The sequence below is a fragment of the Canis lupus genome, chromosome 36 (assembly GCF_048164855.1).
Source record: "Canis lupus baileyi chromosome 36, mCanLup2.hap1, whole genome shotgun sequence".
Lineage (NCBI taxonomy): Eukaryota > Metazoa > Chordata > Mammalia > Carnivora > Canidae > Canis > Canis lupus.
The window spans coordinates 8,719,936-8,747,216 of NC_132873.1; the positions used below are offsets into that span (position 1 = coordinate 8,719,936).

At 36.3% G+C, this 27,281-nt stretch overlaps 1 protein-coding gene across 2 annotated transcripts in view; it reads left to right on the forward strand.

Annotated features, from left to right (window-relative positions):
- The window catches only part of ABCA12 (ATP binding cassette subfamily A member 12), a 281,179-nt gene that overhangs the window by 227,507 nt on the left and 26,391 nt on the right, over window positions 1–27,281 (forward strand). For both annotated transcript variants that reach the window (XM_072812583.1, XM_072812584.1), the window contains 15 exons: window positions 3,621–3,950; window positions 5,480–5,549; window positions 5,638–5,772; window positions 7,504–7,659; window positions 8,557–8,743; window positions 10,873–11,091; window positions 12,066–12,262; window positions 13,044–13,204; window positions 14,593–14,829; window positions 15,304–15,454; window positions 17,899–18,151; window positions 18,762–18,848; window positions 19,903–19,996; window positions 22,967–23,094; window positions 25,587–25,674. In XM_072812583.1, the coding sequence (XP_072668684.1) occupies window positions 3,621–3,950; window positions 5,480–5,549; window positions 5,638–5,772; window positions 7,504–7,659; window positions 8,557–8,743; window positions 10,873–11,091; window positions 12,066–12,262; window positions 13,044–13,204; window positions 14,593–14,829; window positions 15,304–15,454; window positions 17,899–18,151; window positions 18,762–18,848; window positions 19,903–19,996; window positions 22,967–23,094; window positions 25,587–25,674 (2,493 nt within the window). The remainder of the gene's footprint in view (window positions 1–3,620; window positions 3,951–5,479; window positions 5,550–5,637; window positions 5,773–7,503; window positions 7,660–8,556; window positions 8,744–10,872; window positions 11,092–12,065; window positions 12,263–13,043; window positions 13,205–14,592; window positions 14,830–15,303; window positions 15,455–17,898; window positions 18,152–18,761; window positions 18,849–19,902; window positions 19,997–22,966; window positions 23,095–25,586; window positions 25,675–27,281) is intronic.

The following is a 27,281-nucleotide window of genomic DNA, read 5'->3' on the forward strand; positions in this document are numbered from 1 at the left end:
AGTGACTTGCTGAAAACTGCAGAGCTATTTAGTGGTAGATCTTGTTCTGGAACTCCAATGTCTTGACTTTCAACCAATCCTTTTCCACATCATAGGTACTTTCCCTCTCACAATCTTATTTTGATAGCATGGACCCTTAAAGACTTTTGAAGATGATGATGGATAATCTTGTAGGTTACCAGAGACTCAAAATCACTTTTTAATACCATCATTTTAATATTCACTAAGTTCTAAAGCTTTTAATTTCCTACATCGTTTTCATTCCAAAAAAAAAAATTTTTTTTAGAAAGGTTAAAAAAAATACCTTTTTTCTTCTCTAATTGTTCTTAAATCTGGGCAGGAAAACTAAATTAGTTGCTATGTCGATGAAGCCATTAATCTTTGACCTTGGTATAGTATGACTACAGTGAATTCCTTTAAGTTGTTAAAAGAATTAGCACAAATATTAATGCCCAATAAGTTAGTTGATGAAATTAAGCCTGTAGTTTAAAAAGAAACTATTTTGAAATACCTTTCATTTGGATTTTGTTTTGTGTTTCTTGCTTTTAACATTAAAATATTAAAGGTAAGCAAAAACTGATTTACAATACACAGAAAAATACTTTTTCACATTATTTTCTTGATTTATAGGTTAGCTTCTAATATGTCATTTATGGGGATTTCAGTGCTTATATTCAGCTTGAGAAAAAATTTTGGAATTCTTTCTCCGTTCAGATAAATAATCTAAAATATCTCTGGTCTGGAGAGATGGTGTCAAGAATTATGTAAGGGATTTTTAGTCCTTTGGTGCTTCACTTTAGACAATGTTTGTGTCTTCTTGATAGACACTATCCATCATACTAGTGGGAACTTGGAACATTTCGTGTAGTGACCCCAATATCCTTTATATCTTACTTAAAAATAATAGTAGAAATATCTAGTGTTAAGAAAATAATTTTAACTGAGTTAGAAAATGGTATTATTCCTTATAAATTAGTACTTGACATTCTTGTTGAATTTAATGAAGACTTTGTTGCCAAGTAAATATATGAATCTTTGTGATTTCTTTTCCCAAAAGCATTAATGTCAATCCCCATGCAAAAGCTTTTCTTGAATGTGGCAACACATTTATCCCAAATCTTACACAATCTCTTCTTATTATCTTCTGCCATAAACTGGAGCAAACTCTGACCACTGTGTAGAGGGGTTTTCCTTGAGCAACAGGTTATCCGATATTGATGAATTGCTTCAGGCAGGTTTGGGAGGCTTGAGACAAGTGATTCTTTGATTGCAAAGCTGGCACCTGACATATGTCACTCTGAGGAGTAACTAATGACATCCAGGAAAGCATAGCCAGACATTCTCTGTGGGCCATCTTCCATCAGCAAGTTTGGTCTTATTTATCATAACGAAGTTGGCAGTGAATCTGGATAATTTATGGATGACTTACATGCTCTCATTGCTCTTTCTCTTTATGAATAACAGCTGTTCTCCTCGTGGCATAAAATCCTGAAGTTTAACACTGAAGTTTCATGCTAGAATGTTAAATAGTGAACACTTTTGAAAGCATCTAACTTAGTCTGTTTCAATAAGAAGCAATGATCATTCTCAGGAACTTTTACCAACTCTCAAGAATAGGAATCTGATCTTGAGTCTTGAAAATTTCAAAATTACAGAGATATATACCTTAAGTCTGGTCTTCAGCTTTGCCAGATTATCTTTTAATAAGGCTGTGAATGGAGAATTTTCTAAATATATGTGTTTTATACCATAGCTATCAAGTGTTGGGGAAGGAAAACATGTTTGTACACACCAAGTCAGCTTTATTTCATGTCCTTGATATTGTCCTATTTTTTAGCCACCTTGTGAAATATATTAGCATTGTCTCCTACTAATATATACTGCTATTGGAGAGAAAATATTTGTTGTATTAGGCACATGAAATTAGGTTGTGAATATAAGCTTTAGAGTAGTTATATGGGTCTCCTAACTCCACAGTTAACTATAAACTCAGTTAAATCTCAAAACACAAATAGGAAAGGCAAATAAAAAGAGCTAACATATCATGACCATATATGAATAGATGAATGTCTCTAAAATGCAGTCATCAAACATGACACAGTAATTTTCTCAAATGGGTGGGGAACAGAGAAAAAAAATCAAAAGTAAGACCTGTGAAATATTTTCTCACATTGAAATGTGATTTTATTTTCAATGATAGATGTGTAGCAACTGGAGGAAGCCTTCCATAGTGCCTCTTCACTCCATGCTGATTTTTTTTACTTTGACCCACACTTCCATTCCTATGGAAACATAAGTTGAGTCTTTACTGCAAAGGGCAGGAGGGCCAGGGAGGAGAGTAACGGTAAGGAGGGAGGAGGGTGAGGAACAGGGCAAAGTTAAGAGGAAAAGTCACAGGCTTTTTCTCAGTGGTGATTAGCTTAAGGCCCACAGCTTAGACTGTTGGCAGTCAGGTAGCAGTTTCCATGGCAACAAGAGGAGCAGCAGAGTTATCAAAATGTGATAACTTGCAAAGGCAGAAAGTAAAATTCACTATTTTATGTGTAGAGCAAAAGATTCGGCAATTTTTTTTTTTAGACAAGTTAGTGTTAAAGAAGGACACTGAAAATCCTTGATTTCACGCAAAATACTGGATTATTATAAGCTGTTAGTGGAGTATTTCTTTTTAAAAATGGACTGTTAGGTTCATAAGCTTAGCATTAATCATGTATTATTAAAACTAGAAACCAGGATATCCAGGTTCCGCTGAAGGCAACATGTCACCAAATTCAAGACAACTAAGATCCAGGGGAATTTAGAAATTTCAGAATCCCTTTGAGTTAATGCTCAAACACATCATGTTGATCTGTTTTCCTACCTTGGTGGAATGCCGTGGCCTCTAGAGATATCACTGAGTTATTAAAAAATATAAGTTGAGAGAGAAGTATAGATGATCTCAGATACATGAATTCATTTTGGGTTCATGAATGTCTTTTTGGAAAACAAAGATGGCAAACCTGCCCTAAACTACCAGTTATCTTAAAGGTGGGAAAGCTGTACCAAAAGTCAGAAAATCTCCCTTAAAACTTTCCATGTTTTAATTCTTAGGGGTCAAGTTTATTCTCTTTCTCTCAGGAACAAGAGTACTGATTGTGTTGTCTATTAATGTTTCATTTTTTTTTAATGGAGTTTTATTATCTCAGTCACTACAGCATTTGAAATAAACCATGTTTTCCTACCAGCTTGAAATATTCATGACTGTACAAATGTCAAATTCGTGTTGTAAAATTCTGCAAGAGATACCATAAATTTTGATAATCTATTCTAAACTAATTTAATCTGGATACATCAGTTAGATACCAGTTATAAAATGAAATTGAAAAAAAAAAAAGAAGCTCATCATCCAAATTATCCATTATACTGGGGCACTCTGAAAGCATATAATTTAAAATGGACCGATATAAATGGTTATATTCATTTTACATAGCAAATACGGACAAATCCTCAACTTATGAGAATTATTAAGATGCTTAGTTCCATATATATGAAGAGTCTCATGGGCATTTTGGCATGGTGCAGAAATAATTGCTATTTGGGAGAATATCGGTTCAAAAGTGACTAATGCTTTTTCCTTTTCACAGTACATGAAGATGATGGGTGTGAACTCCTGCAGTCACTTTTTTGCCTGGCTTATAGAGAGTGTTGGATTTTTACTGGTGACCATCATCATCCTCATCATTATACTCAAGTTTGGCAATATTCTTCCTAAGACAAATGGGTTCATTTTGTTCCTGTATTTTTCGGACTATAGCTTCTCAGTTATTTCTATGAGCTATCTTATCAGTGTCTTCTTCAACAACACCAATATTGCAGCCCTGATTGGAAGCCTCATCTACATCATTGCCTTTTTTCCATTTATTGTTCTGATTACAGTTGAGGATGAGTTGAGCTATGTAATAAAAGTATTCATGGTGAGTCAACTGTCACAACTAAATGGCCAGGGGGGTGATAAGAATTGATTCTTTTTATGTTTTTAGACTCTTTAAACTGAAAGTTCGGGGATCCCTGGGTGGCGCAGCGGTTTGGCGCCTGCCTTTGGCCCAGGGCGCGATCCTGGAGACCCAGGATCGAATCCCACATCAGGCTCCCGGTGCATGGAGCCTGCTTCTCCCTCTGCCTGTGTCTCTGCCTCTCTCTCTCTCTCTCTGTGACTATCATAAATAAATAAAAATTAAAAAAAAAATTTAAAAAAAAAATAAATAAACTGAAAGTTCGTTTGTCTAATTGAAAAGTTCTGTGATTGCAAAATAAGCTTAACTGTCCTAATGATAGTTTTTCCTACATTGTTGTATACTGTACAAGCAGTATAATACAATGAAAAGGAAACTTTCCCCCACAGCTTTAAAAAATCATATTTAATGCTGTTAAGAAATAATTTCTGAAGAAAGAATAGTTATAATATGTTACATTTTTAAAGATCATCAAAAATTCTGACTTCTTCTCTGATTGAATTCCTTAAATATCTTAAAGCCCTTATTTAACTGGAGTTATTCTCACATGTGAATAATTTTTATGTTTTTCCTAATATACAATATAACTTATAGGCATAAATACAAATGCACTGACAGTATATTACCAATTTTGAGTCCTTTTTTGCCTGTTTCAATTCAAAAATACTGAATTAAAGAAATATAATGAAATCATTAAGAATACTTTGGAATTTGAAAGGCAGAAAACTAAATCTCATATTGAAACTTTGATATTTATGGAAATAGAAAGTATTAAATAACTTTCATTTAACATTGACTACTTTGGGTTAAAATGACATTAGATTTCTAATGTGTTGCATTAGAAGTATTCAATCAAGTCATATTTTAGTATATTTTCATTCATAATACTTCTGTTACCTGTAATCAATTTATGAAATAAAAATATCTTCTGGGGCAGCCCCAGTGGTGCAGTGGTTTAGCGCCACCTGCAGCCCAGGGTGTGATCCTGAAGACCCGGGATTGAGTCCTACGTCAGGCTCCCTGCATGGAGCCTGCTTCTCCTTCTGCCTGTGACTCTGTCTCTCTCTCTCTCTCTCTGAATAAATAAAAATAAAAAATCTTAAAAAACTTCATAGATATAGAAAAATATATATATATATATATATCTTCTGGTTCCTAATTGTTTATATGATTTTAGTCTTAACATTGCATTACCCTATAATTACCTATATGATAAATTGCTAAGCAATATTTACCAAGTTTAGAATATACATTTTGGATTTTTGACAAATCTTTTCCAAGTTGTAATTTTGCTTCTTTTGTTTTCTGCTGTCCCTCTTCTCTTCATTCATTCATTCTTCTCTTCTTGGTAACAGACCTCTGTATTTTTAAATATGCTTAGGAAGTTAGTGTCAATTTTACCTATATAAATGTCCAAAGTTTTAAGTATGGTTAGATCCCTCTTGTACAAAATCTATAAGAACTATCATTGCTGTTTGTTTTCTTCACAGAGCCTGCTGTCGCCAACAGCATTCAGTTATGCAAGTCAGTATATTGCAAGATATGAAGAGCAAGGCATTGGTAGGCCCACTTCCTTTAAAACTAGATTTTAGCATTTGCATCTGCAGTATGTCTCACAGAAGTATAAATATATATGTTCACTTTTTAGGTCTTCAGTGGGAAAATATGTATAGTTCCCCAGTTCAGGATGACACCACCTCATTTGGCTGGCTGTGCTGTCTAATCCTAGCTGACTCTTTCATTTATTTCATTATCGCGTGGTACGTCAGGAATGTGTTCCCAGGTATGAACATGCTTCCTACAGAGATATTTTTCTATAGTTTTCATAATTATAAATCAGCTAATAAATATTTCCTAGTATTTGATTTGCCATATATAGTCTCAAAAAAAACCGTACCAAAAAACCCAACTTAAATCCCAAAACTAATGATAATTTTCCAGGATGAGCTAATACACTGGTGAGTTTCTTTTCTTTTCTTTTCTTTTCTTTTCTTTTCTTTTCTTTTCTTTTCTTTTCTTTTCTTTTCTTTCTTTTCTTTTCTTTTCTTTCTTTTCTTTTCTTTTCTTTCTTTTTTTTCTTTTCTTTTCTTTCTTTTCTTTTTTCTTTTCTTTCTTTATTTATTTTTATTTTATTATTTTTATTTAAATTTTAATTAGTTGGGATCCCTGGGTGGCACAGCGGTTTAGCGCCTGCCTTTGGCCCAGGGCACAATCCTGGAGACCCGGGATCAAATCCCACGTCGGGCTCCCAGTGCATGGAGCCTGCTTCTCCCTCTGCCTATGTCTCTGCCTCTCTCTCTCTCTCTCTCTCTGTGACTATCATAAATAAATAAAAATTTAAAAAATAATAATAAATAAATTTTAATTAGTTAACATATAGCGCAGTATTGATTTCAGGAATAGAATTCAGTGATTCAGCATTTACATATAATACCCAGTGCTCATCCCCAGCACTTGCCCTCTTAAATACCCATCATCCATCAAGTCCATCCCCCACCCACCTCCCTCTATCAACTCTGTTTTTTCTCTATTGTTTAGAGTCTCTTAGTCTTGCTTCCCTCTCTTTTTTTTTTTTTTTGCCGCCTTCGCATATGTTGTACTGTTTTGTTTCTTAAATTCCACATATGAGTGAAATCATATGGTCTTTGTCTTTCTCTGATTTATTTCATTTAATATAATAGTCTGGCTCCATCCACATCATTGCAAATGTCAAGATTTTATTATTTTTGATGGCTGAGTAATATCCCATTGTGTTTATATACCACATCTTCCTTATCCATTCATTGGTCTATGGACAATTTGACTCTTTCCAGTTTGGTTATTGATGATAGTCTGATGTTCCTACAAAGGATGGAGTGGATTAAGAAGCATGGAATCCAGTCTTTCCAAATGCACTTTTGAGATGTGATAAAGCAAACACCAGGTTTCGTAATTCTAAGAAGAATTTACCAAATTCTAATGGAAAACACTCATTGGGTTCCCCATCCAGGTCTCAAGTAGTCATCGCTTTTAATATGCTTGGGAGCTTTTCCATTTGTACATTTTCCTAGTGTTCTAAATGAATAAAAGAATATTGTCCCATTTATATAAAATTCCTATAAAATGCAAATATGTAGAGATAGAAAGCAAATCAGTGATTGTCTATTGTCTAGAACTTGGGGTAGAAACAGGGATTATCTGTAAATAGTCATGAAAATACTTTTTGAAGCTATATTTCATGGATGGTGGTGATGGTTGCAAAACTTTTTATATTTACTAAAAATCATCTATCTCTACACCTGATGAGTAAATTTTATGACATATAATTATACCTCAATGAAGCTGTTTTTTAAAAAGAATAAAAGAGAGTTTATATTTTTTGCTTTACTTTGAAAACTGAGATTACCCTTCAGTTTGATATGGATCAAAAAAATGAAAATACTTTCTGAATCATATATAATGTTCTGTTTAGTTTCTGATACTTCATGTTAATAATCAACTAATATTTACTCTTCCTAATGTATTTTTGTTATAGGTACATATGGTATGGCAGCTCCGTGGTATTTTCCAGTCCTTCCTTCCTATTGGAAGGAGCGATTGGGATGTACAGATGTGAAGCATGAGAAAAGCAATGGCCTTATGTTTACTAATATCATGATGCAGAATACCAATCCATCTGCTAGTAAGACAAGTAGGTCAACAACAAGCATTATTATGTCAGAAGTGATATAAAATTTACATGACTAGTGATTTTAATTATGTTTTTCTAAATGGCAAAATTATCATCCTTTTAATCATGGATGAATGTCTACACATATGTGTTTAGACTCTTACGACAATTAAACAGTGGCTTTTTCTGGGCTCATTAGCTTGGTTGGTTAGCATATGGTGCTAATTAGGCCAAGATTGGAGATCCCTTTGTGGTCCAGTTAGACACACACAGAGAAAAATTTTGTTCCTTGGCCACAGTCTACACCCCTAACTCCAGCCATCTGTCACCAGTCAAAAAAAAGTAACCAAGTTACAAGTACAGATAATATATCATAACTCGTCATCAACACTGGACACAAACAGTTGAAAGGTCATGACTTGGGTAAGTAGTGCCATTTTTATAAAGTAAGGATGACCCATATCCATGGTCTACATGTGATGCCTGAAACACATGTAGATAATAATCAGATGAATTGGATTCTGTAAACCACAAATCACTATAGAATCAACCTTGTAGACATTTTTCCATAAGTTGGTATTATCTTTTCTGATCAGAGAAATAAGACTTAGATTATCCTTTGAATATTTGAGATCTGTTGTATAAAAGAGAATTTATTATTATGATACCATATTCTACAACTACATATTCTGACAGAGAAGGGTGATACCAACCTGGGAGAACCTGGTTTCTCACTCTCATTTATTCTTTAACCAAATGGGAAGGAAACTAAAGATAACAGATCATTTGTTCCCAGAATTATTTTTATTTAGAGGGCTGTATTGTTATAGTCTTCAATTTTTGACTAAGGAAAGGTCTAGCTCTAGTTGCATTTTCCTTCTTTGTAAGCTTATAATGTTTCTCTTGGTTTCCCTCCAGGTCCTGAGTACATGTTTCCCTCCAACATTGAGCCCGAGCCTAAAGATCTCACAGTTGGGGTTGCCCTACATGGGGTCACAAAGATCTATGGCTCAAAAATTGCTGTCGATCACCTCAATCTGAATTTTTATGAAGGACATATTACTTCATTGCTCGGTCCCAACGGCGCCGGGAAAACTACTACAATGTATGTTACTTGTTTAATAGTTACTGTCACGGCAGCATATTACTTAGCATTTCCTCGCCTCTTTCATAAAGAATCACATTATGACGTCTGCCAGATGGATTAAGGTAGCTCACTTTGTATACTGTAGAATCGAGTCTAAATCATAGGTACCAACCTGTGAGCTTAAAGGTCAGGTCAGGCCTCAGTACTTCTTAAAATTTTTAATCCAGGGACAATATTTTAAAATGGAGAAATTTCCTAATAAGAAAAAAATAGTCTTGACGTTTCTTGGGTTATAGGAAGTTCAGGCAACATTGGGTCCATAGTCCTAAGCGAGGAAAATTGGTGGGGGCTTACTGGTGGCTGTTCTCTTAAAGGGGACATCTGCCTTCTGATTTATTCCTGTTCCCCACAACTCTGCACTGTCTCATATGCCCAGTCTGTTTCATTTATTTGCATTTCTATTCTGGCCCGTGTATAATTTTGAGTTTACACACTCTGCTATAAACACACTCAGCCCCAGCTGTTCCTTGCCTTGATTCATGAAGAAAGAAAAGAATCGCCAGCCATCAGATATAGATCAAAAGGGCTAGGAGGAGTATATGTGCTGTTCTTTCTCACTCTTCATTTAACTAACATTTTCCTGTGTCCAAAAGGAGAAGAGACTCAAATGTTGTTGAAGAGACATTCTTTTGAATTTTTTTTTTGTGACTCACCGCCAGCGCTCCACGTGGCTTAGCTGGAAGTCCACGCTAAGATGCTGTTGGTACCCTCGCCCTCATTTGAAAAAATATGTCAGTTGCTGGATATCCTATTTAATATCATCATAAGTAAGCTCAGTGACTGCCAAAATATATTCAAATTAATTTTTCTTTTGTAAATAAGAGGGGACAAAGGAAGGTCATGGAATGAGTGAACATGTAGCTGCTCTTATTTATATGGCCTGTTTAAATTCAAAGCTGGCTTTCTAGTGAGCATACAGTGCTTAACAACATGATTTCTAATAGACCAATGAAGAAAAGGGATGGAGAAGGCTTTTGAAAAGTCTGTAATTTTAGCTGAGGAAGTCTCAATTTTATTCTTCTGAATATAAAGAATGAAGTATAGTGTACGTAGTTCAATGTGTTTTTATGGGAAGAATTGCATATAATATTGATTCCCTATCAAATCCATGGTGGTCATTTAAGGTCTATTATACACAAGGTACAAAGTACTAATTAGGTACTGAGAGAGTGATGAGAAAATAGGTCCTTTGCCAGACCTCATGGAGCTTACATTTTACTGAAGAAGGAGAATATTAAATAATTGCCCAGTTTACTAACCATCTGAAAGATGATGAGCAATCATCTGATAAGATAGAGAATAATCAGTGTAGAGATAGGGGCTGAAGGTGACTGATGTTCACATAGAAAGGCAGGTTAATAAGAGATTACGGTGGTCAAGAGCAGGTGGTATTGTGAGCTTGTACTGTAGTGTGGCTGGGAAAATGGGACATAAGGGCACAGGTAGAAAACAGATTTAGGAGGAGGATGCAAACATAACTTCTGGATCCCAGGCTTGTACAACTAGTATGTAGATTCATCATATGGCGAAAGAGAACACCAGTGGGGGCCTGCGTTTGAGGGCAAATATATTCTAAGTTAAGTTTTAAACATGTTGAGGATCCTGTAAGACATCTCAGGGAGAAGTGACACTGTCTGCTGGATGTATAGTGCAAGCCTGGAACTGAGTGATGAGGTCTTGGCTACAGTTATAAATTTGAGACTTCGCGACCTCTAGAGACTATCTGATGCCAGAGAAGTGCATGAGTTTGCTCAAGGAGAGAGCATTATTATTTTTTTTTTCTTTTTCTTTTTTTTTTTTTTTAGGAGAGAGCATTCTTGCAATTGAAGCACACAACCATGCCCTTCATTACTACCACCAACCCATCCTCATCATTGTCACTGGGTAGTGTTTATGTAATCCTCTAAATAATTAAAAGCTTACAAGTAATTTAATGTTTGTTCTCATTTAATACCATTTTATTTTATAGCTTGATCTTGCCTGAGGACATATACTGTAATATTGGTTGCTAATGACTGAGATGTATTTAGCCTCAAAATCAAACTTTAAATGCTTGGTTAAGACTTTTATTATTTCTTCATTTTCAGCTCCATGTTGACTGGGCTCTTTGGGGCCTCAGCAGGTACCATCTTTGTTTATGGAAAAGATCTCAAAACAGACTTACACACTGTACGGAAGAACATGGGTGTCTGCATGCAGCACGATGTCTTGTTTAGTTACCTCACTACCAAAGAACACCTGCTCTTATATGGCTCCATTAAAGTTCCTCACTGGACTAAAAAGCAGCTGCATGAGGAAGTAAAAAGGTCAGTTATAGGAGCAACCAGGAAGTGCATTGGTAAGGCCTCTCAAAATGAGGTCAAGCCACGGTAATCCAATAGGAACGTTTGATCACAAAACAACTGATTCTTAGTTTCTCTATTTTTCTGGCACTGTATACATATATCACTATCTTCACCAGCCAGCTATTACACTGAAACTGTTTAACTCTCTTCATCTCAGGCTACCATATTGCCCTAAATCCTCTGTTTCTAATGGCTACTATACCGTAACCCGTCCCCATCTTACTTCTGATGTCATTTCCATCTACTCTCCCCCAATTCACTATGCTCTAGGAACACTGGCCAAGCCACATGCTGGCTTACACTCCAGCCAAAGGACTTCTCACTTACTGTTTCCTCTATGTAGAGCAGCCTTCTCCAGACACAGTTTGACTCACTCTTCCACTTTCCTGGTCTCTGATCAAATGTCACCTTCTTTGAGGGGATGACCATATATAAAATAGATGCTTAAAATAGCATGCCCTAAGCCACTCCTTATTTCATGTACCCTGCTTTATGTATTTTTTTATTGCACTTGTCACCACCTGGAAAATTATAAACTTACTTGGGAAGATGTTTCTTGGCTGAATTTTATCCACATCTGTCCTAATACATACATATACTAGGACCTAATCTCCTATTAGGAATATTATTTTCTCACTACTTTTCTCCAGCAGCTAAAACATGGTCTGGCACAAAATAGGCCCTCCATAAATTTTTTTCAAATAAACAAAAAATGAGTCATATATCCCCTGTGTTTTCTGGGTAATAATTTTGTGCCTCCAACTAGATGATAAACAATAAAAAAAAATCTATATCATGAGTCCTCAACAGTTTATTGTACCTTGCTGAGCACATAATAGTTGCTTAATAAAGACCTATTACATAAAATGCTTATTGTATTTTTCAATATTCAAATATTTTTTGTCAAAAATAACCACCATACATTATTTTTGAAGGACGCTAAAAGATACTGGACTATATAGCCATCGTCATAAGAGAGTTGGAACATTGTCAGGAGGAATGAAGAGGAAGTTATCCATATCTATAGCTCTTATTGGTGGATCTCGGGTGGTCATTTTGGATGAACCATCCACTGGAGTTGATCCATGTTCTCGCCGAAGTATATGGGATGTTATATCCAAGAACAAAACTGGTATGAGTACTTTCTTATAAGTTTGCACCCAGAAGTCATAATTTGCCCTTTGGGATGCATGCAACCCAATTTACGACTTTTCTGTTTAGAAGCCCTGTTAAGAGTCTCAGACAGGGTCTTCCCCTTCCCAGGTCTTCTCTTCCCACCACTAAATTTCTGGATCCGTTAGTTAATATCCATGTAGTTGAGCACTGTGAACTGATCACTTCACTGACCTTTTTGAGAGCATGCACATCTGATAGAAGTCCCACATTCTGCCTCCAGCTTAGAATCTAATTAGAGATACCAAACATACACAAACGAAAATAAACTGAAAACAGACTAAACAAGTGCTAACAGGATGTGAAGCAAAGAAGCAATCAAACTGGAGTGCATTAATCAGAGAAGAATATTCAAAAAGTCTTTAAAATTATTGCTTCTTCATAGTGAGGAGAGGGTGGGGGGGAGAGACAGAGAGAAAAACTGAAAATGAAGACAAGGGAGCAAACTAAGGAAGGAGTCACTAATGCACACACTCCAAAGGATGGACATTTAGCCCTACAGCACAACAAATGCTTATTCGCTGCCAACGTAGAAGAAAACAGCCCTGGATATTTAGTAATATCCCTTCTGAATTTCTCTTTGTTTATTTTGAAAGCTCCTTCTAGTCATTCTTTCGGTTTGCTCATAAAACATGCCTCTTCTCCTCATAAATCATGGGATTTACTTGGGCTAACTCTGTAGATCTTAGAAACTATGTCTTCATTTTTCATCCTCTGTTGTTCTCCTCTGTATTTTTAAGCCAGAACAATCATTCTGTCGACGCACCACTTGGATGAAGCCGAAGTGCTGAGTGACCGTATCGCCTTCCTGGAGCAGGGTGGACTGCGCTGCTGTGGGTCACCTTTTTACCTCAAGGAAGCATTTGGGGATGGGTATCACCTCACACTCACCAAGAAAAAGGTTTGTAAGGGAGAAAATGAAAGTCAGTTATAGGGTCATAAATTAATTTTTGTGTGAAATGGACGCCGAATCTCTCCAACTTTATTAATTGCTAAAAATCATCATTAATATGTTAGTCTCATGTTTCTCAAACTTGAGGGAGCGTCAGAACACCTGGAGGTATCTGTTAAACCTAGATTTCTGGCCTCACCCCAAGAGTCTCTGATTCAGTAGGTCTGGGGTGGAGCTCCAGAATTGACTACATTTCTAACAAGGGCCCAGGTGATGCTGATGCTTCGGGTTGCTAACTTTGTTAACAAAAGGATCTATATCCTCAGATTACTGATAGAGAATCAGCCTTTTAGTTTCCCTAGCATTTCAGTCTATAAGGCTAAAAATTAGATTTTTTGCATTAAAGCAAATAAAGAAAATATGCAGTTGTGTATTCACCTTCTGATCAGTACCTCTCAAGTGGCAATGTGAAGATTAACTCAGGCCAGTGATGCTTTGAAATCTTTGAAGAATGGCAGTGCTGAATAAGAACCCCTGTTCCACCTAAAAATAGCATATGATTATCAATACTGTGCAGATGTGTATGCCATTAGGTAGGCTTTGACTACAGCCATTTATTTTACATCTAAACATCCTGATGTGACTTCCAAATAAAAAGTAGTTTATTATTAAAAAAAAGTAGTTTATTATTATATTCATTAATTCATTAAGAAATGTGTGTATTATGTATGTATTACGCTTCTGTGTGTGACCAGGGCACTATTCTAGGCCCTTGGGATTATAGCAGTGAACTGATGATATTAAAATCTCTACCCTCGTGGAGTTTATATTCTAATAGAGAGTGGAGAATTCAGATAATACCATTGATAAGTGTATTATTAAGTGTATTAGCAGGTGGTAAATGCTGTGGGTAGAAATAAGGAAAGGAGGGGGAATAGGGAATGCTGAGTGGTGCCGATTTAGGTAGGGTGGAAGAGAAAGGGTCTCTGAGATGATGACAGTTGAGCCAGGAGTTGGGGCTTGGGAGAGAAGGAGCCATGTCACTATCTGGGGGCAAAGAGACCACAGTTGAGAAGGCCCGAGGAGGGTGTGGCTGAGTTCACCACATTGATAACACTAAGAGGCTGCTGAGGCTGGATTGGGGCAGATGAGGGCCGTGAGTAGTGGGCAGTGCGGCTGGAGAAGGGACAGGGGAGGCGGGAGAATGAAGCCAATAGAATAGTAACTTTTAGACAGCTCTAGAGACCCCCGCAGGACAGGGAGCCATTGGAGGAGGGATGTGTCATCGGACTCAGGTCTGGGTGGTTTGAAAGAATCTCTCCATCCCCTGATTAGGGCCCTTGGGTGCCACCAGAGTGTAGGGACAAGGGAGTGGTAACCTCTATTTTTGTCCCTAGAGTCCAAATCTAAGTGCAAATACAACATGCGACACGATGGCTGTGACAGCAATGATCCGATCACATCTCGCTGAAGCCTACCTCAAGGAGGACATCGGGGGAGAGCTTGTGTATGTGCTTCCTCCATTTAGCACCAAAGTCTCTGGGGCATACCTGTCACTCCTGAGGGCGCTGGACAATGGCATGGGTGACCTCAACATCGGGTGCTACGGCATTTCAGATACCACTGTGGAAGAGGTGTGTTTCTTCTTTTCTTGAAGCTGATATACCTTATTGTTCCCTTAGAATAAATATGCAGTTCTTTTAAAACGAGAAAAGAAATAAACATTTCCAGAAAATCTTATAACTATCTCAAAACCATTCTTAAACAAACATGTTTATCCAATTAGAGAACGCATATCTTTCACGTACCAAAACACTTACTTAGGGGGGTAGGGGATGAGTGAAACAGGGGAAGGGACTTAAGAGATACAGACTTCCAGATAAGTCACAGAGATGAAAGGTACAGCATAGAGAATGTACTCAGTAATATTTGATAACATTGTATGGTTAAAAATGTTCACTTAAACTCACTGTCAGAAATATTCACTTAAAGTCACACTTACTTGTCTCAGTAAATGTGATAAAAATTCAAAAATCAAAATTGAGCTTAGAAGTTAGAAAGGACATACATGTTTTGTGTTAATGAAGTGTTCTGATTTCTCTTTTTAGGTCTTTCTGAACTTGACTAAAGAGTCACAAAAAAATAGTAGTATGAGTCTTGAGCACTTAACACAAAAGAAAATTGGAAATCCCAGTACCAACGGCATCTCAACTCCTGATGATTTATCTGTGAGCAGCAGCAATTTCACAGACAGAGATGGTATTAATCTAATGTGCATATTTTGCTTAATTCCAATAAATGACATAAATGAGAAAATCACAGGACAAAGTTCAGCTTCACATTTTCTTTTTAAATTCAAAAAGAATAAAGAAAAATAAGCTTTTTTTTAATATGCCAAGTATTTATTAAACAAAATCAAATTCTCTATTTCAAAAATATATTGAAGAACGTGAAAGAACTTGCTTGTTAGGGTCGTGGTGCATATTCCTGATACCCACCAGAAGTCACTTTCAAGACGTTTCTTACTACAGTTTTAGATTTGTGTTCACCAAGTTAAAATCTTTCTTGTAATTGGTGCTGTTCAGCAATGGACAGTTAGTTACCTTGCAAGATAGCTGACTCGTTGCTTATTAAACATTCAGCAAAGAAGTCTTCGAAAAAAAAGTTATAGAAAAGAGTTATCACTCTTTATGGGGCCTCATTGGAAAACATGTCTAATCTTTCCCTTCTGTGAACAATTCAGGTGCTGAGAAAATTCTGACTCTGAGAAAATGCTTTTGGGGGGAGGGTCTTAGTTTTGATGAAGTCGGACACCATGGCTAAGAATCTATAATAATAGTTTCCCCCCAATTCTTCAGACAAGATATGTTTCAAAAATCGTGCTTCTTGATATGACTTTGAGGAATTGACCTCCTTTGAACCTCACTTTTATCCTCTCTTATTCTCTTTCTGACAGTTAATTTATGCCTTTGGAAACACTATTTACTTAAGGAAGCATATAGTAGAATGATGTATAAATTATGGAATAGTCATTTCAACAGTTTGCTTAACTTGGAAAAAATCTCTAGGAATAGAACTTTTAATTAAACATTTGCCTGGCTCTAAAACTTAGAAAAGATCATCTCTGATGTTTGCATAGTTCTGGAACTTGGGAGTCTCATTTGTCCTCTGCCATATTCCTCACTTATCATCTTTTGGGGAATATAATTGTTGAGCCCATGGAATTGAGGATTTTGATTAGAAAGTGGTCATCTGCCTCAGGATGTAAATGTTATGTATTTGCCTCTGCATTTGTCTCATAATTTGAAACTATTCTTCAGTCAAAATGTTTCCCTCATTGACATTATCTTTTAGAAAGCACATTTGCTCCATTTGATACACCTGTAAGTCATCCACATGTAATTTCTCAAGAAACAGAAAAGCATACTAATTAACTTAAAATATTCAGCTCCTTCTACAATTCCCCTTTGCAGAGATATGAGTTTGCATTTAAACTTGTTCACTCTGTTTAATTGGAATTCATTTTAAATTAAGCAGCTTTGTATTTTTCCTTATCAGCTAAATGAAGATCATGATTTTTTGTGCTGCATAATTTGTGATAGAGAATTAAAAATATCCACAAAGTTGACGGTCATCTTATCACATTAGAGGAGTGCTTGGCAGCAGGCCCTTGGAGAGAATATTATATTTTTAGAGGGGGCTATGGAATTATCAGTTGTAAGAGTACCATTGAGGAAGCAGCCGTTTATGGCCTCCACAGCTACTCATGCTCAGAAGTCAGGGGATTTTTCTCTGCACCTGAAGAACATTTCAGGGTGGTAGGGGTAGCATAGACATTTTTTTTCCAGTGAGGTTTCTTTTGTGATTATAGTGGTAAAAATGGAGTTTTGAAATGCCATATAAAATCGGTCCAAATTTCTGAAGAGAATGTAATGATTGAGTGTTTAAACTAGAATCACACTTTGGAGGAGACCATTTCCCTTTTCCCAAGTGGAAGATGAATTCACTGGACCTCCCATTAGAATGAGAGCCAGTTAGACTTATAATCACTAAGTTACCCACAGAGGATTAAGTTCTTAGACGAGGCAGATGTTTTGGTTGCCATTTATGTTTTTTAAATTTTATTTTATTTATTTTTTATCTTTTTTTAATCTGTAGTTATTTGTTGTATTAGTTTACGTCCTATTAGTTTCAGGTGTTGGTTTCTGTTTATCTTATTTGAATTCAGTCTCTCAATGGAAGCTATCTCTTGAATATTAGTAATTAGCAATACATACCAACCAGGCATTGAGACTTTGGAGCTTGGGGACAACATTCATTTGCCAAATTATAGATCTCTCACTCTGACATGTAAAACGACTGTGTATATAACTAATAATGTTTTGTGTATAGTGGTTTATAATTCACAAAGCACTTTTACATACAGCTCTATGACATGGAGAGGCTTGGGCCCAATGTTAAAAAAGAAAGAGCTGAGCCTCAAATCAGAACCTTCAAAATACAAGCTATTCCTGCCATATCACATTATACTATCTATCCATGGTTTTTGAAGTTACTTTGTTAGGTGATTTACCAGTGTTTCCGAGAACCATATTATCAAATCTCTCTCTCTCTCTCTCTCTCTCTCTCTCTCTCTTTCTCTCTCTCTTTCTCCTTCTCTCTCTCTCTCTCCAACTCTATGCCCCCCCCTTTTTTTTAATCAGACAAAATCCTGACAAGAGGAGAGAGGTTGGGTGGTTTTGATCTGTTACTGAAGAAGATCATGGCTATCCTCATTAAGAGGTTCCACCACACACGCAGGAACTGGAAAGGTATCATTGCTCAGGTTATCCTCCCCATCGTCTTTGTCACCACTGCCATGGGCCTTGGCACACTGAGAAACTCCAGCAACAGTTATCCAGAGATCCAGATCTCCCCATCTCTCTACGGTACCTCTGAGCAGACAGCCTTCTATGCGTAAGTTTCTTTCCTTTAAAACCTCTCCCCAGCCTCCCTCCAGAGGAGTGAGTGCACCTCCGTGACTGCCTGCAATGCTGGAGGATAAAGAATTGTGAGGTGCTGTTCCTGATTCTACCAAAGGAATGGACAGTTTGATTTATTGCAATATGACATTTGTATTGCCAACAAATAACTTTTTAAGAGTTTTTGTGTTTGTCTAAAAGCAAAGTTATAGCAGGTTTTTATCTTTAATGACTAGACTTTAATCAAGAAAGCCAGGTTAGGTGGCTTCCCAATCTGTTGTAATATATAGCAAAGAATTTGTTAACAGCCTCACAAGTATTAGATAGTAAGGTCAGAATTCTCCATAATATAATATTACATATACACAGTAGGTGATCACTAAATGCATGTGATGATTAGGAGAATAACAAGGCAGCCAAAGAGGGAGTTGTGCTGATTTTTTTTCCACGATACTTTTTTTTTTTCCTGATACTGAGTCTCAGGTTTTTAAGAAGACTATCCCATAGACAACATATTTTATTTTTCCAAACTATTCATGAGCATGACTTGAATATAGAAGACTAGTGGAAGATCAAGAATGTGTTCCTTTCCTTTAATATTACAGGAATTCTCACCCAAGCACACAAGGCCTGGTCTCAGCAATGTGGAACTTCCCTGGCATCGACAACATGTGTTTGAACATCAGTGATCCGTAAGTGGTTCTTGGGTTTCTTTTTTTTCTTTTTCTTCTCTTGACACTCCAGTTTGTGTGTGTACATGTACAGGCGTGTGTGTGTGTGTGTGTGTGTGTGTGTGTGTGTGTATGAATAGGTATGTGTTGGGGGCTGGGATTTCTCCCCCCCTAAGAAAAATCTGTATTGAACAGATTTTCTCTCTCCCGTCTAGCTCATTCCATGTCTATGCTCTCCTGTAATAATAAACATGAAGGCCTGTATAACTTGTAGAGTTCTCTTATGTACCTATTTCCATTTACAATCACAGCAACCCTGTGAATTATTAACCCTATTTTTTTTTCTTTTTTTCTTTTTTTTTTTAAATTTTAGAACATTCATTCTTTTTTAAAGATTTTGTTTTTTATTTATTCATGAGAGACACAGAGAGAGAGAGAGAGAGGCAGAGAGAGAAGCAGGCTCCATGCAGGGAGCCCAATGTGGGACTCGATCCCAGGACTCCAGGACCACACCCCGGGCTGCAGGCGGCACTAAACCACTGCGCCACTGGGGCTGCCCCTATTAACCCTATTTTTAACTGAAACTTATACAGACTGAGATTCTTGTCTAAAAAAAAATCTAGATTGTAAGTCAATCGGCTAAAACTAAGGCACAAGTCTTCTGAGTCCAATCTCTGTCTTTGCTCCATGTAGTATTGCCTATTTCAACTTCCAAGATATGGTACACAGTGCATGTGAACCTGACATTGGTGCACTATTTTGCTAAAGTATCACCTTCCTGTCAGAGGACAGGATGAAAGAGCAAAGAAAGGCATCAAAAACCCCCATCTGGCCACATTAAAACAATTCAGTGAGCTTTGGTTCAACACTGTTCAATCAATAAGTGCTCTCTCTTATCCCTCGTAAAATGTCAGATCATTTGAAAATGGTAGTATAATGTATATTTGAGTTATGAAAAACCAGTAGACTGTACCTAAGACTATACACCTGAATTTAATACCAAATACTCACTTATATATTCATACATAAACATGAGAACACACACACATCACTTTAATAACATTTTTATTTGCAGAAGGTGTTTAAAGAAAGGAAGTCTGGGAAAATGGAACACCAGTGGGGAGCCTGTCACTAATTTTGGTGTTTGCTCCTGCTCAGAAAATATTCAGGTAAGATGGAATTCCATTCCAGTGAAGTAGGAAAAAGAAAGGAATAAATATTGAAACTTGAAAGATCCATCCAGGTTACCAAAGAGTCAGTATAATTTCATTTTATGGAAGCTAGTAGCTCAGAGACGTGGAGCGGGGCAGCTCAAAAATATTGCCTTTGAACTTCAGGTCACTGTCTTAAATCCATCTCAGAACAAATTTCCAAAGGCAGGTAATTCTATGACAATCTTTGTGGAAACCAACTAAAAATGAATTTTTGGTCTTAGTTCAGTTCTAACCAGAAAGCTCTATGTTTCAGACAACAAAGCCACCATAAGTGTCACATTTGAAAACAGAGTGAGACTGTCCATCTGATGGTCAGCTATGAAGTCAATAATGTGCAAGTCCAGAACAGAACTTCATTTGTCTCTAAGGCGTACCTCCAGGATGCAAGAAAAATCCATGTCCTGATAGAAACAGAAAAGATTGTCCAACCATCCCTTATGCCATCTGTATTTTATAGATACCTTACTCTTCTAGACCTATCAATGCCACATACTTTTAAGAAAACCAAATTCACTGGGGAAATGAAAGACTGTTGAAGAGGTCACTGTTAGTTTCTAAGAGGGACTCTGTTGTCAACTTACTTCCCCAAAGGAGAGGAATCTAGCAACATTTTCTTAACAGCATTGTATCATTGAAACTTTTAGAATGAAAATGTTTTCTGTAAATGCAACCTATTTTTGTGTTCTCATGCAAGATAATTACTAACAATAAAAGCTGGGATCTCATAAGCATCTTTAGAAATCCTTGCAAATTTCAATACCAGTCTTACCTAGTACTCAGAGAGTTCTAATCCCTCATCTGATTTAGCTAATTTCTGAAATTCATTATCTATTTTCTTTAGTTCACACTAAGAGTCAAATGGTTAAGCATCTGCCTTGAGCTCAGGTCATGATCTCAGGGTCCTGGGATTGAGCACCCCTCCCCCAGTTGGGCTTCCTGCTCAGTGGGGAGCCTACTTCTCCCTCTCCTGTTACCCCTGCTTGTTCTCTCTCTCTGTCAAATAAATAAATAAATAATATATATATGTGTGCGTATATATATACATATACATTTATATAAATTGGAATTAGATAAATTTCATTAATCAAAGGGAAAAATAAGAGAGTCAAAGCAAGAAAGAGACTTTTTAATTATAGAACAATTGATGTTTATGAGAGAGGGTGGGGGGATGGATGAAATAGGTGATGAGGATTAAGGAGCTCACTTGCTGTGATGAGCACAGGGTGACATATGGAAGTGTTGAATATATTGTAGGCCTGAAACAAATATAACATTGTATATTAACTAACTGGAATTAAAAACTTTTAAAAAATAGAAGTAAATCACTAAATATGTATATAAAACATTTGACAGTACCTAATAATGCTGAAGATATACATACCCTAGGGCCAGCAATTCCATTTGTGTTGTATTCCCATCAGAGGCGTGAATGTGTTCATCAAGAGGCATATGCTAGGTATTCATAGCACTACTGTTCGTAATAGCCACTCAGATTCCCACCAACATTAGAGTGGATAAATCGAATGTAATACATTTTCACACTGGAATTCTATATACAGCAAAATGAGAATGATTGATCTACAACTACACATATTATATGGAGAATTCTCACAAAGGAATGATGCGTAGAAAAAAGGAATGATGAGTGGAAAAAGTCAAATACAAGGGAGTATATACCATATGATTCTGTTTATATAATGTACAGAAACAGACTAAACTATTCTGTGCTGGGTACTTTGGGAGTGGTCCTTGCATTGTTATGTTTTCTGATCTGGTTTCTGGTTATATGAGTGTGTTCAGTTTGTCAAAATGTATCAAGCAGCATACCTATATGTGCTCTTCTGTATATTTAATTCAAAAAAAGATTAAAGCCAGATAATTACATTCATAAGAGTGTCTCTAATTGTAGAACCAGTAGCATTCTTTAAGTATGATCTAATTGTTCATCTGATTTGATGTAAGAGGAAATTCGGCATTCGTTTTTTAGAGCAACTTTATGATCTCAGTACACACATGTGGTGCTAGCCTTAGCCTCTGGGGCATCATGTGAAAGGATGGAAGGAGAAACTGGAAAAATACTAGGATTCTCCCAACTAAACCCTATGTCACAGAAGCATGGGTAACTTCAGTGAAAACTTAAGAAAGCTTATGAGCATAAAAATAAGTGGTTAAAACCAAGCTGTGAAGTTGGTTAATAGTAATGTACCAACGCATTTAATTTTGACAAATGTACAATGGCAGTAATGTAAGATGCTAACAATGGGGAGAACTAGGTAAAGGGTATACAGAGACTCTCAGTATTAAATTTGCAATATATGTGTGTGCATATATAGACATATATAAGCAACTTTACAATATGTATAAACTTTATTTTGGAATAACTTTACATTTGCATGTGTAAAGATTAGATTTAAATTTATTTAAAATTAAGTTATATAGATTTAGATATACGTAAACATGAGCTCTGAAACCCAGGTTTGGTACCTTAAAAATAATACAACACAAACTTCACTGCTGTCACCTGAGAACTTTATGTCCATTAATGTTATCTTTACAAATCCAGGCAAATAATTTTTCTTTCCTGTGAATTATTAAGGGAATTTTGAGTCATCCTAACGTTATTCTCCATGCATATCAAACTTGTTTAGTACAGTAAAAAGAAAATTGCACATTGGTTAACTTGTATTCTTTTTGGCTTCAAATGAGTCCTAAGCATATGTATATGCTCTATATAAATAATAATTATTCTAATTTCTTGGAATAGGAAGATGCCTTCCTTTTCAATGCTCTTCAGAGTCAGAAGACAGTCCTATAACACTCTACCTGTTGCAGCAGTAGACAAATCATGAGACCGAAGCTCCTTGACATTGTCTGTTTGATTTGCAAAGCATCGGTCAGAACTTAATTTTTAACTTTATTTTTCAGGAGTGTCCTAAATTTAACTACTCTCCACCGCATAGAAGAACTTATTCTTCTCAAATAATTTACAACCTCACTGGACACCGCTTAGAAAATTATCTTATATCAACTGCTAATGAATTTATGCAAAAAAGGTAAAAATATTCTACTTATAGCATATTAATTTAGCATACCTTGCTTTCAAATTTTTTAATGGCAACCACCTTATATAACCTTGAAACAATAGATGAAAATTTCCAGGGTGCCTGGGTGGCTCAGTTGGTTAAGTGTCTGACTCTTGGTTTCGGCTCAGGTCATGACCTCAGAGTCTTGAGATCAAGCCCCATGTCATGCTCCCCACTCAGCAGGGAGTCTGCCTCTCTCCCTCTTCCTCTATCCCTCCCCTCGGTCATGCTGTCTTGCTTGCTTGCTTTCTTTAAAATAAACAAATCCTTAAAAAAAAAATAGATGAAAATTTCTATTGGCTATTGGTTAAATTCTCTATTTTAGGGCAGCCCGGGTGGCTCAGTGGTTTAGCACTGCCTTCAGTCCAGGACATGATCCTGGGGACCCGGGATCGAGTCCCACGTCGGGCTCCCTGCATGGAGCCTGCTTCTCCCTCTGCCTGTGTCTCTGCCTCTCTCTCTCTCTCTCTCTCACTCTCTCTCTTTCTGTGTCTCTCATAAGTTAATAAATAAAATCTTTTTAAAAAATTCTCTATTTTATCAAGAGTCTTATGTATTAAAATTTCTTTAAAAAATATCAGTCTCTCAAAAAAAAATTACAGTCTCTCAAATTAAGACTCATTTTAGGAAATTGAGAAGCACTGGAGTTTCTTTAGGCCACAAAGACATATTGTTAAACTTGTACGTTTTTTCTTTCTTGAAGCAAAATTGTTTATTGGCTAGATTACACCAATTTGGAGAGTTTTTTTTTTTTTTTTTTCAATTTGGAGAGTTTTAAGGCATGGCTTTAGGTGACAGTTGGCCTATCTCAAATTTAGATTATGATATCTGTATTGGAATAAAATGTGTCCATGTGTAGTAAGGCCACAGGCTTGTACCTAAGCCACCTAAAGGTTTGCTGTGGATGTAAGGTTGGTAGGCTTGTATTTGGGATACCGTGAACGGACCTGGAGGAGATTCTATACTAAATGAAATAAACCAGAAAGGCAGATACTGCATGATCCCACTTATATATGGGATTTGAATAGTCAGACTCACAAAGCAGAAAGTAGAATGGTGGTTGCCATGGTCTGGGGGTAGCAGAAAATGGGAAAATGTGGTTAAGGGCCACAAAGTTTCAGTTATGCAAGATGAATAGATTCTGGAAAGCTAATCTATAGCAATGTGACTGCACTTAACAATACTGTATTGTAGACTTGAAATTTGGTAAAAGGATGGATCTTAAGAGTTCTCACCACACACACAAACACACATATACATGCATGCATGTGCACACTAAAAGAAAATGGTAACTGTGAGGTGATGGACATTTTAATTAGCTTGATTGTGATTATTTCACAGTGTACACAGGTATCAAAATATCAAGTTGTGTGCTCTGAGTACATACAATTTTTATTTGTCAGTTATACCTCAAATAAAGCAGGGGCAGGGGGAGTTGGTCATTTTGCAATAGCTACTATTTCCTCCATCTCTTCCCTCTTTTATTTCTCAATGTACATAAATGACTGATATTCACTAAAATAATTAGAAACTACATATAAGAGAAGGAAAAAGGAATCTCTGTCTAGATATAACCACTATTGACTATATATCCTTCCAGAAATTTTCTAGATACAGATACATGTAAATATTTTCAACAAAATGAGGTTTATTATTAAAAACATTTTTAACCTACTTTTTAAAAAGTAGACAATATACTGTAGTGTTCTTTGCATGTCAAAAATACAGCTCTATAGTATCACATTTAGGATGATAGTCACAAGTAGTCTAGTATGACTGTGCCATTATTTATTTAACCCAAATCTAATATGGGACATTTAATCTATTCTTAAAATTACTGCTTGGATTTTTTAAATCCACTTTTTATTTTTAAGAGACTATAACTGACAAGTGCCAGGCAATTATATAGGCACAATTCACCTTCAAATACCAGGAAGAGAAAGTATAACACCAGGGGACAAGCTAGAGGGAAAAGTCTGGAGAATCGAAGAAAACAGCCATTTGAAAAAAGATGAGAACTGATCTTATATCCCTTTAGTATTAAGTCACTTCTTTAAAAAGGATTTTTTTAAGGGCTAAAGTATTCTAAATGTTGAGATGGTGCATGATCCAGTTAAGTTTGAAAGAATTGTTAGATTACAGATCACTTATTTTCAGAATGATTACTCTACATTTGCAATTGTTTAAAGGAATTTTTTACTTCTAATAATGTACACTTTAAATAATGTGCACTTTAGATTAAAATGTAGAAAAGAAATCAATAAAAATGAAAATATTCATCACGCAGTATTTCATACTTTACGTGTTCCTAATGGAAAGAAAACATTGAAACCTCAGTTAAACATTTTAGATCCATAAAAAAAAAAAAAAAAAAAACATTTTAGATCCAAAAAAATTTTTTTAGATCTATTTATGACTATTTTCTCCATTAAAACAAATATAAATTTTGTTATTCTATATAGATATGGAGGTTGGAGTTTTGGACTGCCTTTGACTAAAGACCTTCGTTTTGATATAACAGAAGTTCCTGCCAATAGAACACTTGCTAAGGTAAATCATAACCTTTCTTCTGGGATGTCATACAAATGAGAATGTGAACTTGAAATGCTCAAGCATTTTCATGAGGTAGAAACAAAACATGCGTGCAATCAAGCTGAGCAGCTGTTTGACATGATGCTTTTCCTGTAGCACTGGGGTTCCAGTCCTGTGTATTTGCCCCAGGGAAACATAGATACAAAAGCACCAAGATACATATACAAAAATTTACATAGTAGTGTTTCTCATATGAGCCAAAAACACAACCCCAAATGTCTATATACAGTAGCATAAATGAATTGTTGTGTATTCCAGTAGAATTTTCAACAATGAAATGAGCTCAGTTCCCTGCAAGCAGGTAAATATCTCAAACATTATTAATAAGCAAAAGAAAAAACAAAAAGAAACACTTAACCATGATTGCATTTACTGTAAACTTTAAGAGTTGGCAAAACTCAACCATATTGTCTAGAGACAGTATTATAATTTTGAGGGACACAGAGAATCCTAAGAAGACATTCTGGATGCTGGCAATTTTTGTTCCTCAACACGAGTGATAGTTCAATGGGTATACTCTTTTTATAATTTTTTGTTAAACTATACATTAATGTTTTATCCTTTTTTCTTTATATATGTTTTATATTTGTTTATCCTTGTTTCTTACAGACCTGGATACTTAACAGAATTTGATGGAGATAAATACTCCTGTAGGCTTGCTTTCTTTCTTTCTTTCTTTCTTTCTTTCTTTCTTTCTTTCTTTCTTTCTTTCTTTTTTAACCTTTAGATCATACCTATGCTTTCAAAAAGCTAGAGTCATGCATATATTATCTATGTAGTCTTAGGAATTTTAAATTATCCTTCACATACTTCTCATTTGGTGATGAGACATATATAGACTTGGGGGAAGTGGAGAAATTAATATTTATTTAGTGTCTGTGATAAGCCAAGCACTGATAACCTGTTATACAAACTACCTGACTACATCCTCACAACATTCCTATGAGATAGATATCATATGGCCTATTTTAACCGATTTTTATAGGGTCATGTAAAAAGTAGACAGTAGGGGCACCTGGGTGGCTCAGTCAATTAACTGTCTGCCTTCAGCTCAGGCCATGATCTCAGGGTCCTGGGATGGAGCCCCACTTTGGGCTCCCTGCTCAGCCAGGAGTCTGCTTCTCCTTCTGCCCCTCCCCAGCCTAAATAAATAAATAAAATCTTTTTTTAAAAAAGTAGACAGCAAGGCAGCCCCAGTGGCGCAGCGGTTTAGCGCCACCTGCAGCCCAGGTCGTGATCCTGGAGACCCTGGATCGAGTCCCACGTCAGGCTCTCTGTATGATGCCTGCTTCTCCCTCTGCCTGTGTCTCTACCTCTCTCTCTCTCTCTCTATGAATAAATAAATAAAATCTTTTTTTAATTTTTATTTATGATAGTCACAGAGAGAGAGAAAGAGAGGCAGAGACACAGACAGAGGGAGAAGCAGGCTCCATGCACCGGGAGCCCGACGTGGGATTCGATTCCGGGTCTCCAGGATCACGCCCTGGGCCAAAGGCAGGCGCCAAACCGCTGCGCCACCCAGGGATCCCAATAAATAAAATCTTTAAAAAAAAAAAAAAAGTAGA